Source organism: Copadichromis virginalis, linkage group LG1 (genome assembly GCF_057382275.1).
Source record: "Copadichromis virginalis isolate Kocher_CV1m ecotype Utaka linkage group LG1, C_Virginalis_male_GT1.1, whole genome shotgun sequence".
NCBI classification, from domain to species: domain Eukaryota; kingdom Metazoa; phylum Chordata; class Actinopteri; order Cichliformes; family Cichlidae; genus Copadichromis; species Copadichromis virginalis.
The window spans coordinates 16,722,176-16,737,399 of NC_140618.1; the positions used below are offsets into that span (position 1 = coordinate 16,722,176).

At 37.3% G+C, this 15,224-nt stretch overlaps 1 protein-coding gene across 1 annotated transcript in view; it reads left to right on the forward strand.

Moving 5' to 3' along the window:
- The window catches only part of csmd1b (CUB and Sushi multiple domains 1b), a 208,127-nt gene that overhangs the window by 18,027 nt on the left and 174,876 nt on the right, over positions 1-15,224 (forward strand). Inside the window, exons 4-5 of the mRNA XM_085452803.1 lie at positions 3,969-4,050; positions 11,515-11,639. Of these exons, the coding sequence (XP_085308929.1) occupies positions 3,969-4,050; positions 11,515-11,639 (207 nt within the window). The remainder of the gene's footprint in view (positions 1-3,968; positions 4,051-11,514; positions 11,640-15,224) is intronic.

Below are 15,224 nucleotides of genomic sequence, written 5' to 3' on the forward strand. Positions count from 1 at the left end.
TTTTTAAAAGTGTTGTCAGTAACGTTCAAACTCAAAGACCACCGGTTTGTACACATTATTGTTTTCTACAGTTAAAAAATACAACACGTAATCCTAAATTTAAGACTCCAGTTTTATTGATTTAAATTTAATGGATTGTTTTGGGGGCTTTCCATAAAATTTCATTTGCATGAGTCTGTTCTAGAGTTTATGATGTCCAGAACTAATGACTCATGATTCACTCTTGTCTTTAAAAAATGGTGTCACCTCCAGTCTGGCTGCTGTGATGTATAGTGGTGATGGCAGTAGCTGCATAATCTCTTTATGCTTGTTGCATACACAATGACTAAAGCTAATGGTTTCGTGCTGACTCTAAAATTAAATAAATAAACAGCAACTACAATAACAACAGAGCAAATGTTCTGTAACTCCTGGAAGATTCATGTTTGTTCAACCACTTTGGTTCCTCAGTAATCTTCGGGCTGGGAGGTGGGCCCTTTTTTTCATAGAGAAATTACATTTTCTGTACAATGTACTATTGCAGCACCTGCTGTTACAGGCTTTTTAGCATTGGCGATATGACAGTGAAGTTTGTTGTCATATTGGTTCAGTGTTATAAAAAAGCAAAAAACAAACACAGCCCAAAGTTGAATTAATCAATAGAAGATTAATTCAAAGTGTTGAAATACTGATCTCACTATATATTTTGTGTAAAAATACTCATGGCTATACTGATTTTACTATCAATGATCACTCCTTTTAAGTTTAAGCAACAGTTGCATTGAAGTCAGTTTAATAAATCAAGCTGTGCTGGTGTTGTGCTGGAATATCCTTTCTTCAAATAAGTGAGTGAATTGTACAAAACATCAGTAACACCCATCAAACTACCAGATCAATCGTTTATATTCAGTTAAATTAAAAAAAAAAACCCTGACAGCGTCAATCAAACCTGAACACTGTTATCTTTGTTAACGTATCAATCGATTGGTTTGGAGTGTTTGCTTGTAACTTGTAACCACAGCTGCTAAAAATTAACTAATAGTAACTTGTGTCTTATTTTGGCTCAAATGGCAGAAAGTTACTGAGGTAAAGGAATACTAAACGTATACAGGCACCAATGAGCAAACAAATCCTTTTTCGTTGTTGTTGTTTTTAATTGAATTGAGTTTATTTATTGAAATACTAAATAAAAAGTTGACTTTTATACATGAAAGGTTTGCTGAGGAGACTTTGATAATATGTAAATTGCACTGTGCGTCATAAGGTTATGTTTAAATGCTGAATGATCTTTTAAGTGCAAATTGGATTAAGTCAGCGTGAGGATTTTTGATATCGGCCCAGCAGTGATATTTGTCCTTTTTTTTCCTACAACAATCTCATGTTGTTTGCATGAGCTGGATTTGTTTCCGCCGTATGAACCTTTTCATTTTTTGCCAATGAAAACCATTTGAACACGAGTGAGAGAGAAAGCAGTGAGCGATCATGAAAGAGAAAGTGCGTTTTAGAGTGTGTCTGTGTGGTGATTTTTTTTTTGGACGGAACATCAAAACCACGGCAGAGCAATAAGACAGCTTGTTCTGTTTGCATCATATCGCACACAAACAGTCTATACACTCACAACCTCTCATCGCGCACAAAACACAATCACACAAATGCAGCAAATCATTCATCCATCTTTTATGCTAGGATGCACAAAACTTTGGCATCCCTTTGTAAACTGCAGCTAATGTGAGAGGGGGGGAAAAAGCCGAGGGAGCACGCTGAGAATACAAAAGTGGAAAGGAGGAGTGAGCGGGAGCAGATACAAACAGAAAACAGGAAGAGAAATAAAAGCAAGTAAGACAGATACCGGAAAAGATGGGCAGAAAGACAGGGTGAAGTGTTCAGAGGTCAGATATTTCACTTTCTCTGGGTAATATTTTATAAGCCTGCAAGATTATTCTCACATGCTTTTCTTCGCACTACACAGTTTAGAGCTCTCATTTCCCCGCACTTTTACTTATTTCCTATCTCTTTTTTATTTGTGTTTTGCTCACCGTCATTATTCATCCCCAGAGTTCCATTAAGACAGAGCTGGTCTAAACTGGTTTCTTTCATGTTGTCTGGTCTCATTTACATTTACATTATGATTTAGCCATGCAGCAGATGTTCCCACTCTGAGCAAACTCTGAAACCAATTCAATATCGCAAATACAAGCTGGACAAAATTTGTCATGTATCTTGTTTTTGTTTTGTTTTGTTACTGCAGATAGTTGAGAAAGCCAATCAGATTGCAACTTATGCATTTAGGCATGTGACAATTTTCTCTGATGGTACGAGCAGAATTTGGTGAAAAGCATGGATCCACCCTGTATTCCCTTAACTGTTTAGGCTAGTGGTGATATGATTGTGTGGGGGGAATTTTCTTGGGACACTTTGGATCCCTTTGCACAAACTGAGCCTACCTGATCAGTATCAAGTTCATTGTAGCTGACGATGTCCATCCCTTTGGTGTGCCCATCATCAAATGGCTGCTTCCAGCAGGGTAACAGGCACCGTGTCACAAGGCTCAAATCTTCTCAAACTGCTTTATTAAACATGACAGTGAGTTCACTGTACTCAAATGACCTTCACAGTCTCCAGATTTCAACCCAGTAGAGCACCTTTGGGATGTGGTGGAACGGATGGTTGGCATCATGGATGTGGAGCAACTGTGTGATGCTATTATGTCAATATGGACCAAAAACTAACCAAATAGCTCACTAACTATTAATTCTGTAACTGTGGTTGAAAAAAGAAATTCTCACAAACCCAACAGAAAACAAAACATCAGAAAACATAAATGGTCCAAAAGGTCGAGTCCTTGATGAAAGTCATCTGCCTACACACATAACACTGAGTTTTAGATCATTCTTGCACGAGGGAAGAAAGGTGGTCCTGATAATGAAAAGGAGAGTGGAGAAATTACACAGCACTGGGAAGTTCTTAACAGTTAAGCATTAAGACTTTAATAAGCACTCTGTGATATTTTGCTATCGGTTGGTTTTATATTCCCTGCCTGTTTTTTCTTTTATGTCTGAGTCCTGGTATTGAGCATGCTGGCTCCCAATCATGGTTTACTAGGACACTTGATAGAACTGAGCTATTGTTAACAAAATATATTTTACTGTGCCTTTCTGCTATGACAAGTCAAAATGTCAGCCATGAAAGGTCTATTAAACTGCACACAAAATAATTTATATGAAGGCAAACCTGCCTTACATCATAGGTTAAAACCCTGCCTCTGGATCACATTGCAGTACTCCTTATGGCAAGTTTCTGCTTTTACATCTAAGGAAATGCATAGAGCTGATGCAAATTGAAAAGTTAAATGTGAAAAGTCCTCAGTGTCTGGTAAAATAGTTTTTTGGCTGCTTTGGCTGAGTTAAAGCAAGTCTATGTGATCTCCTTTTTAATAAATAAAAGGTGTAAAACTAAACAGTGATAAAGGCTCGTCCATTTCCAGAATTTTGTTTATTCCATCAGTTAAAATTAGAAGTCTTTCAGTGAAAGAAAGAAAACTGTTGTTTGGAACTGTCTTCCTCATTCCTTCCTCAAAACCAGGAATAGCTGAGATTTGCATTTCATAGGCTTTACAGCATTATTTTTTAACACAGAACATAAAAACACACAAAAAAAAGGTTTTCAAGTAAGGATGGACTTTAAATTCCAACTTGAAGAGGTGAGCACATGCCTCTTTTTTAAAATTCTCAAGAACCGCTAGGTGTTAGTTCTCACAGTTGGAGTTATCTTGTTTGTACATCGTGGTTGGACTATAATCACATATTGAAAAATACTCAGAATCCACTTTCATCTCACTGCAAAAGGAGGTATGAAGGCAAATTTAATAAGTTTCCTGTTGGCATAAAAGGATGCATGCAGCCCTCTAAAACTGCTAAATTTCCATGATAGGGTGTAAAATAATATCCTGAAACCGGACACTGCATCCATCTTTCTTTCCTTTCTTTCAGTGGGTCAAAGTGGTCTCGCTGGTGATGTTTGTCCAGATCCTGGAGTTCCCGAAAACGGCAAGAGGATGGGCTCTACTTTCCAGTAAGTGAAGCTGTATTTTGTTTTTAGACTCACCTCTTGAGTCTAAATGTTGTTGTCTCACATGCAGAAATCAGACTGACCTAGAAAGGTCCCAGGTGTTTTGTTGCAATACATTACATTAGCTAACCTGGCACAAGCCATCAAATCATTTGGCTGACATGTGAGTACAGGAATGTTTCCTCAGTGTTTGTTTATTTTCTGCTTGGTTTGAGTTGTTGAAGCATTTTAATTCATAAGTCAGAACAGATTGGCAGTTGGCCACAAAATACTTGTGGTAAACCAGTTAAGTTCTCAGTTTTAATGAAAAAACCTAAATGAGCTCTGCCTACCATGCTCTGCTTTTCCTTAACCTGTCTATTCTACATACACGTTTGATAATGGTCAATACATAAGGAGAGTAAAACTTCTTTAACTAGGTTTGATGACTCCTCTGTACTGTTCTCTCACTTCAAGCGATAGTGTTGTAGTTGGCTGACAAAATTGATCACTGTGTGAGGAACATCTAGTTCTTCTTCATTTTCCGAGAGACTGAAGTGTTTTGTGGTTTATGCATCATTATAAATAATGTATGTCCATTGGGGATGTGTTGTTAGAACATGAGCTTTTTAGATGCAAAGCACCATATGTAACTGGGTTGAAACCTACTTGGAAAAACACAATAAATTGTACAAACAGATGTTTTGTTTAGTGTTTGCTTCACCAGCCGCCCCTACATCAAGAAGTGTCACCTACAGGAAAACAAATTATTAGCAAAAAATGTAATCCTGCAAATTCAGATGTAATCCAGATGTCCCCATCTCATTAAATTTGCAAACACACAAACAATAGTAAAGGGGGGCAATCCAAGAACTCTCTGTGTTAGAGATGTAAGTAGCATGTTAAATGTATGGGACATGTACTTAAATCACCTCTTTTATGTGAAATCAATTCATGACTGTTCATAACAGTATCAACTTTAAAGCTATGACAGAAGAATCAATTCAGAATTAGTTTTCTTGTGGAATCTAACTACCAAACAGCTCTAGCAGCAAATATTCCTACTGCAGTTCAGCTCGAGAGCGAGTTGGGCCGATAGCTTTTTGGGCAATGACATAATTCTCTGAAGTATTGATTAGAGTCCAGGTTAACTTGTTCTACAGCTGAACTGTTGTATGAAAAACATTCTCACAACATTTAGCCCTGTCAAAGCGCTTTCAAAGAGGTGGGTGTCAAAGTCTACAGTCAATATTTTTTAATCACATCACCTTCGGTTTACATCAAGGTCCAAACAATCAAGAACCTGAATAGCAGATTAGACTTAGAAACCAAGATAAAAGTGTGGAGAAGGAAATAAATCATCCAAAGCACACAACGTTATCGATCAAACATGGTTCCGTTTTTTGGCATTTTATGGCTGCCAGTGGAATCTGGCCATTAGTGTTTATTGATGACATGACTGCTGATAGAAGTAACAGGACGAATTCTGAAGTGTATTGGACTATACTCTCTGCTCAGATTCAGACACATACTGTGAAACTGGTTGGACAGTGTTCATAGTGCACATGAATGATGACCCAAAGCATACTGCAAGAGTAACCCAAGAGTTTCTTGAAGCAAAGAAATTGGATATTCTTCCATTGCCAAGTCAGGGACCTAATCTCAAACCAACAGGTGATTTTTAGTTTCTGAAGACAAAACTGAAGGTGGCTGGAGTAAAGGACTAACAGAATATCTAAATTGCATTGCATCTCAAATGCAGAATATGTTGTTGTTCGTGGGTTTTGGACTTCAGGCTGTCAATGATCGCATTTTTTAAAATTTTTTTTTTTTTTTGTAGCGGAAAACTACAAAATTGCTCTATTATCCAAAAACATATGGACATAGGTGTTTGAAGGGATAGAATATAGACGTATTAGAATTGTTTCCACACACACATATATATATTTTGAAATGTTCTTTCAGCTTTGTTTTCAATTCTTTTTGTAAAATCTGTAAATACATAAGCAAGATGGAGCATGAAATTCCCAGTATTTCATGCTAATGCTTGCAAAGTTAAACTTTTTTTTAAGGCTCTTTGAACATGCAGCTGTGTCTTTACCCTCACCTCAGTCATTAGCTGGTAACCTTCAGTGTTTGGAACAGCTTTGTAGGTGAGAGGAAGGCCATAGAAATCATCCTCATTTTGAAAGAAACTTTATTTCCTTTGTCTGATGTACACAATACATAAAATTCAGCTGTTACTCAGATATAATAATAATAATAATAATAATGGATTGGATTTATATAGCGCTTTTCGGGCCCTCAAAGCGCTTTACAATTCCACTATTCATTCACTCTCACATTCACACACTGGTGGAGGCAGCTACAGTTGTAGCCACAGCTGCCCTGGGGCAGACTGACAGAAGCGAGGCTGCCATATCGCGCCATCGGCCCCTCTGGCCATCACCAGTAGGCGGTAGGTGAAGTGTCTTGCCCAAGGACACAATGACCGAGACTGTCCGAGCCAGGGCTCAAACCGGCAGCCTTCCGGTTACAAGACAAACTGCCAACTCTTTGAGCCACAATCGCCCATTTAGGCTTATAGTACAGTCTTTATATTTGAATACAGTAAGTTCAGCAATCAGCAATGCCACACATATGTCACGATGGCTGTGGCTTTTCAGCTTCTCTCGTTTCATGAGTGCAGCTTATGTTATTCAAACAAGTCTCCTTACAGAAAAGTGAATTAATGAACACGTCTACATTTAACAGCATAATGAAAGACTGCCTTATTATTTCCTAATGACCCTAATGAGTCAGTTATTATAAGGCATATTCTTCAATGTCTTGCTATTGGCCTTATATTCTCATTTGAGGAATATAAGAAATGTAACAGACATATCTCATATAGCTCTATCCTTTGATACATGTGTATCACACTAGTTTATAATGTGCTGCCCCTTTATTCAAGAAAATAATGTAAACCTCATTCATTTCACTCTGTTGTTCAAATGTAGTCCTGGTTTCAGCTCAATTAAAGGCTGGTTTAGCTACTTCTGTAGTATTATTTATACTGGAGTTTTTCCAAGAGTTAGGACACATGTTGACACACTTTGCAGTTCCTTTTTGACCTAATAGACAATTTTTTGTCCTATTTTATGACCACTATACTATTTCTTTATGGCTTTAATGAAGGAATTATATGATTGCAAAATACTGTATATGGCATAGCTTACATTCTGTCCTATAAAAACATTTTCATGTAACAGCAGTCTTGTGCAAGATATAGAAAGTTGCACAAGTTTTGTATTAAGTTTATTTCATACAATACAGGCTATGCTTTAGACTATTCTAATCGGAGTAATTAAAGGCATGAAGGAGTAGTACAGTAGGGGTAAAGTAGGATAAAAAATACAAATCTAAACAATTGCAAAACTGCTAAAAAATTATTGGGCTTTTAATTTTCCATCCTTCTTAGGTGTTGCTTTAATGCATGCAGGAATTATGTAAATAATGTAACAGCACAGAGAAGATTCAGGAAAGTGCTGCAAAATGTAACAAAGAGAGTATACTGAGAGAACAGTGGGCAGGAGAAAGCTTGAAAGCACTGAAGAGTGATGGCCCTAAATACAGAAAATGTTAGGCTGTTGAGCAGGAGAGAGACAGAGATCTGAAGATGTTCCTCGGACTAATAGAGAACAAATGGTAAGGAGGGGAAGTAAACATGTGGCGTATTCTTCAGTTTTTCTTTGAAGTAAAGAATATGTTTGTATTGAATGAACAATAATAGCTCTGATATGTACAGCTAGATAAATGTTTTGTTTCTAAAAATGTTTTTTATTTGAGATATTCTATTGTCACTGGAACGATTTTCCTGTGAATTTATGCTCGATAACGTGAAATGACAAGGCAGAATCACTCATTTACCAAAGTATCAGACCTTTTTGGCAGATATGTGTTGAATGATGTTAGCAAACAAAACAGCTTTGAACAAGACTAATATTTAATGAAGTGTAAAGAATTGATTGACAGATAACAAAAAGGATGCATCTAAAATAGATGAGAAATAACTTTTAGCTAGCTTAGGTGTAGCTAAATAAGTGTAAGAGTTATTGCAGTCTGAAGGCATATGTAAGCATGAAATGTAGATGAAGTCATTTCCCAAACCTACAGTGCTGCCATGAGCAGACTGATTCTTGAAATAGGAAACATTTAAAACCACCTTGACTTTTCCTATTGTTGACTATATGAACAAACGGAGTAACACGAGGGGGAAGCTCATTGGTCAGGGGAACATGTGAGAATCTATTGCAGGAAAACCATCGCATAAACACTCAATCGATGAGGCATTTATGTTGGAGTAGTTAGACAAAAACCACTTTGAGCAAAAAGGACATAAGGGTGTCATTTGAGTTTGGCAAACTTCTTTTAAAGGTCTCTGTGCACAATTATTAAACGTTTCTCTAGTCTGATAACAAACACAGAATTCGCAGAGGTCCTTGAAAATAATCTGCTCTGAAGTGAATGATCCTGACATATTAATAAGAGTTTACATTTCGCTGTGACCTGAACCATGCGTCAGAGACAATGATGGGGGTGCGGCTTTCTATGCAAGTGTCTAGGTCAAGCCGCCTAAATATGCTGTGTTTGGACATTTTTTTATCCCAATCTGATTTACATTTGCAAAAATTTCACTTTGGTCTTGTGGGTTGTTGATCAACTTACCTAGAAATCCTAGAAAAAATCACTATCCATCCTGTCAGTGTGACTGCATTTGATGTAGTCTTTTTAGATGTCGTTAGATTGTACTGCACAGCAGCCCTGCGACAAGCTCCGAGCTTGCTTGCACTGCGTGCCCCACTTCTAGGACACACTGGCAAGGAAAGTTTCAAGTCTTGGCCGGTAAACAAGGACTCAGTGGATACGGGGATTTTTAAATTATTCACTCAATGGTGTCAGTCACCTACACTAATCAGTACAAAGGGACAAATTATTCCGTTTAATCAGGAGTGAGCTATTATAAAATTATGATCTCTCCCTGGGACTCATCCACTTACCATCAGTGGCAGGTGAAATGTAACGTGCTCAATTTTCACCATTTTCTGAAACTATTTTCAGGCCAAAAAATGTAAACGATAATCATCTTTTAATCTCTGATTCCTGCTGGTCTTCTTTGCTGGTAGATAGTATGACTTCACTAACTCTCTTGCCATTAATGGAGTTGTTTGAATTAGTGAAATAGCATTACCTCCTTCTGTGTGAGTGTGTCTAAGCATTTATGTGCAAGTGTGTGCATGCTTGTTGGCAAGGATGTCTTTGGTGTTTTTATCTAATCATCATTAAGCACTGAGCTACATGAGGTGGAACTGAATTGTGGTTTGGTGAAGTGAAACAGGGCTAATAGGAGAACATACTAGGGCTGGGTATCGTCACTGATTTCTAGAATCGATTCAATTCTGATTCACAAGGTCCCGAATCGATTCGATCCACGATTCGATTTAATTCGATTCGATTCGATTTAAATATGGGAAATTTTGACAGTCAGAAATATTATAATTCAGATCAGTACATTTACATATTTTTGTATCAATAAAAAGGAAGCTGACACACGCAAGACTTTATCAAAGGTGTAAGCATCACAGCAGATGCCTTTGTGTCAAAGTAGCTGAAGATAAAACACAGAAAAACATGAAGGTGGTTTTCCTGGCCTGGGATTTTATAAAAATATTCTGCAGTACATCAAAAACGAAAGAAAACCATTAATCAACATATGAACATTACCTCTGAAGTTACAGCGGTTTTATTAGAGACACGGTTAAGCGTTTTGCATTTTGAATAATTTTAAAAAGTTTAAATTTGTTCAGTATTGAACAGCAGAAATGAGGTTTTCTTTTCGGAAGAATGTAAAAGGGAAAAAAACAGCGGCCGACAGCGCTGTAAACAACGGTAGACTTGTGCGTAACAAGCAAGCGAATAATGAAGAAAGGGAAACTGTTCTTGAAGTACAGAGAGAGAGAGAAAGGGCGAGAGAGAGACAGAGAGAGAGAGAGACAGAGAGAGAGAGAGGGCGAGAGAGAGAGAGAGAGACAGAGAGAGAGAGAGGGCGAGAGAGAGACAGAGAGACAGAGAGAGAGAGCTGTGCATCGCGGTGGAAGCAAAACAGTAAAAGTCAGAGTGAATTCATGACGATGTTTATGTGAATCTTCTTTTGCTGCTGGTTCAGTCAATATTGTTTGGAGAGAGATCAAACTAACAGCTTTAGAATCAGCGCATAAAGGGCGTGAACACAAAGCGCGGACCCGCCGACAGATCAGAATCAGTGAGCTGTCGGCTTTCAGCCCCGACCGTGTCCGTGCCGTCGGGTGAGAAAGGCGACATCTAAATGATTCTGATCCGTGGGTCGTGCTGTGTGTTTAAGTCTTTGTGCAGAATCCGTGTTCCTGCTCTCATTTACTGTCTTAGCTGTTTGGTGGTTCTTGAAATTTTGTGAGATGTCACCAGAGATTCTGGCATTTCGGGCAAAATAAATTTATATTAAAAAAAATCGATTCAGGATTTTAATTAATCGATTTTACGTTATCCAAGCCATAATCGATTTTAATCAATGAATCGATTATAAAAACCCACCCCTAGAACATACTGTAGAATGGGGTTTTAAATTTCTGGGGACGTACAAGATCGCTGTCACTTAGCAGGTTTGGGATGTTTTGTTTAATAGAAAAACAATATGTAACTATGAGAGGAAGATTTTAGTTCTTTTCCAGGTAAATAGTGAGCGTCAGGATAAAAGTCATATCCATCAAAGCATCACAAAACTGGTGAAAGCTGTGGCAGAAGTGAATGACTTAACTCAATGTAACAAAGACAGTAAACAGAAAGATTTGGCCTGGCTGTACGACTCTACAGTGTTTAACAACAGGGCTGAGCCAATGAACATCCAAAACTCCACGTTGTGAATGTTTGGCCAGGTGGTAGACTGTGGTGTGTGTCAGCAGGGAGGAGACATTAAGCTTTACAGACAAGACACCATGCAGATTTCCACTTAGATGGCTCGATGTCCCTCTCCCATGTTAGACAGCAGGGTGTTGGAGAAAATGCGAAAACAAGAATCATCAGAACAAATGATGAGAGAGGATAGAGAGAAGACATGACAAGCTGAGAACAGAGAAGCAAAAGAGAGCAGATGACAGAGGAAAAACATGTTACAATACAGTTACAAAAGCATCTTACAGGAAGAGAGGAGTTACAGAGCCCGACCACTGATCTAGAATGATGATGCCCTATTTGTCAAGGATCTAACAGCCACCTCATCTTCTATACCATGAATAGCATTCGTACATCATTTGAACTGAAAGAGTCGATTTTTCTGGTGATTTAAGGGCGTTTTTCTCATGTTTTTACACTTTTAACTGACAATGATTTTGGGGTATCAGTCAGAACTGGACTCAGAGTACCTCTTCTTACTTTTTTTGACAAGCGTTTTTAATTTTGTGTCCCTTTAAATAGAGTTGGCTCCAGCGTCCAGTTCAGTTGTGATGACAGCTACGTACTACAGGGATCCAAAAGTATCACCTGTCAACGAGTCACTGACACACTGGCAGCCTGGAGTGACCACAGACCCATCTGCAGAAGTAAGTCCCACCTGCCATTCAACTCAAACCAAATCATGTAGCTATTTCATACAAATAGCTTATATAATCATAGTAGCTCTTATCATCGTCATTATAATAACAGCTCATATGTTATATGTTTTACAAAGTGGATCTGTTAAATAAGGTAATGGTTATGTGTTGCCATTTGATCATTATTTTTTAATCAGTAATTTAGATTAATAAAAGATTTGTTTGCAACCCTTAAACCCTTTTTAAGCATAATTTGTTAACAGTTACTACCTCGTTTAAACAACAGTATGTTAATGAATGCCTTAAGAAATGTCTTCAGATGTGTCACAAATATTTAGATTGGATTAGGGTTAGGTCCTATTAGGGTTAGGTTTCCTATGGTCAAAATATTGATATCATTAAAAAACAAATTTTCACCAAAATTCATACCAATTTTTAAGCAAGTGTCTAATGGGATAAAATGATCAAAATGAACCATATGTACCATTCAAAAAGTGAGCACCTAAATGGAGGCTGAACACTGTGTGATGACAAATAAAAGAGATGTTTCGCTTCTCATTTCCACAGGGATCGTTTCACTTGTGAATATAGCTGTAATCATAGCACAGCTGTTATGTTAAACTTGTTTATGGTCATTTTGAAAAGTGTGGCTGTTTTTACTTCAAAATAAGCTTAAATATACCTGGAATAAAACAGCAACATAACTTGTTAAAAGAGGCTCACACCATTCATTTTACTTTAATCAGTTAATATCAACAATACACTTTATTCAGATAGAGGATACATAATCGTTTTTCAAATTAATAAATGAAAGTGAATGAAGCAACGAGATTAAAGAGGGAAATAACAGCCAAGTTTCCCAAGTTTTGTATTTTCTTAGAGGGTTAAAATCAAGAAGCTCTAATGCTGACTAATGTGTTCAAAAATCACATGATATTTAATATTAACCTTGGACCTGAGAGTGATGTAAAGAGCTGGAGGTGCAGGGGAAGTGTGAGCCTGATTACCTCAGATTCAGTGATATGTTCAAGGACACTTTTGTGTGCACTTTGGGTGAACTAGAGGTTAAATTATCAACAAGTTTTACCAACTATTATTGCCCCAGAGGTCTGCATTCAAAAATATGACCTGTCTTTAATCAGCAGCACCACCACTGCAGGCACTGTAGCAATGAAACTAGGATTACATTTTCATCATTAGCAAAAGCAGAAGTCAGTAATCCTAATGTGTTTTTAATAGTTTTTGGATAACAGTGGAATTGCACGGGAATTGCATGGCGGTGATGTGTTAGCATTATTAGGATAAGGCCACACAGACACAGCTATGGTCACACTAATTATTTGTTCCTCAGAGTGTCAGATTGTTGATGAAATCGAGGAGATCTTTAAGCAGATCTTTTATAATACTCCTCTAAAGCCATGCCGCAATAGTTAATCCTGGTCCCATACCTCTGAATCTGTCTCCAGATCTCTAATTTTGTCAGCAATTAAAATGGTATGGTGTTGCACTGATTGCTGTTTCCGTTAGTCAATATTAACTTTGCATGTAGGATTAGGCATAGGCACTTCATCTTGTTTGTGTGTGTCAGAGCCATAAAAATGGTGCCAGGAATTGTAAGTCAGGTTAACAAAATAACACCTCTTAAATCAGCTTAGCGTGAAAAAAACGAGTTGTTCCTAGTAATCACTACCAGAGCTTCCATAGCGACTGACATTGGCAGCTGAGCGATAATCCAGTGTATTCCCTATTTGTAATCATATCTTACATAAAGATATTGTCTCTTGATTTTCACAAGCTTTGAATAGTTATGTTGTTTTGGGGTATTTGCAGATGCTAAATCTATATTATTATGGACATATCATAAATAATATTAGCCTGGATTATGTTTTATTATTTGTTAATGTGTAAAAATTATGATTCACTTTCTGACTGAGTGACTAAATAAATAAATGTATGAGTGGCGGCGCAATGACGCAGGGGATCTTGCTGCCAGCATGTTTACCGACAGTATCCTGTTGGACTTATTATTTTACAATAAAAAGGGAGACAGCTAACAGAGACACTCAAGTGTGTGCGCAAATACACTTACAAACACACTTGCACTTGCAGCGAGTGTCCAGTGGACAATGTCACACAGCTGATAGTTGCTGCAATATTTGCCTTGAGCTGTGTGTGTGTTTGATGGGCAGACAGTCCCAGCGCTCAGACACAGACTATAGGGTCCCTGTCACATTGTGTTAAACTTTAGATGTGTGTGGTTATGTGCACATGTGTGAATGTGTAATTTGTGACTACATGTCTGTCTGTGGCTGCAGGAACCCGCCTGGAATCATGATACAGGCTACTTCTGATGGTTAGAAACAGTAGCGGTTTCTTGAAAAGCTTATCTGGAATATTCTTTTTACTATTTATATTTACATAAATACTATGTTTAACTTATTTTACAAGATTTTTAATTCATACTCAAACAATATGAAAATGTTCAAATATGAACGAATGAACAATAAATAATAAATTAAGGGGAAAAAAACCACAATAAAGTATTCTTAATAGGAGAATTTAACATCATTTTTCATTATGTAAAACAAATAAATTGACATGAGACTCAAAAAATGTTTTCTAAATAGCTCAGTGACTACATGGGTGAAGCATTTGTTCATGCTGAAGTCTCAAAACATTGATAGTGATATAACAAAATAAATAATAAAAACACAGTTATAGAAAATATGAATTTAAATGCTTAGGACACTTTGAGATTAGTGTGTTCTTGTTGTAAACCACGTTGCACAGTACAGTATTACTGACAAACACACATTTACTCTAGTACATCCATTCCCAAACTGTGCACAATTTTAAATTTTAACATTTTCTGCTGGGTTTTCAAAACTTTGATTAAGTCTAATTACCATAATAATATATTTACTTCATTTCATTTTAATAGAATTTTCTGATGATTTGGCGGTTAGGTCAATTTTCAACCTTATAACAAATGCTCCAATTTAACTCCTTTCCAACAAAGATGACTTACAATAGACACTTAAAAAAGGTTTTCACAGAACTATACAAACCTATGAAAAACCACCCTTACAGCCATATGCTGTGAACAAAATTCTCCTGATTATTTCATCATTAGCAAGTATGACAACCTCTACAAAAGCAAATGCTTTAGCAGTTTGCTGGTGATGATTTGGGCTTGTTATGTAGCTATTAGACATGGGCACCATGCAGTCAGTTTAGTGGACCATAAACTATGTATACAAATGTATTCTAACCAAATGTGAGGCCATATGTCTCATTGCTAGAGTTTGGCTGAACCTAGGTGATGCAAATGGACAATGATCCTAAGCACAGAAGCAAATCTACAACAGAAAGAAAGTAAATCATGGTGTCACAATAATCCAGTCAAACTGTGGACCTCAGCCTGAAATGCTGTGGCAGAACTTTCAGAGAGCTGTGCATAAAAGGAAGCCAATAAAGTGAAGCAACACTGTGGGTCAAAACTCTTCTACAACAATGTGAGATACTGATAAAATCATACAGAAAACAATTACATCACATTTTGCTGCTGAAGGTTATTCTAGAAGCTACTGAATC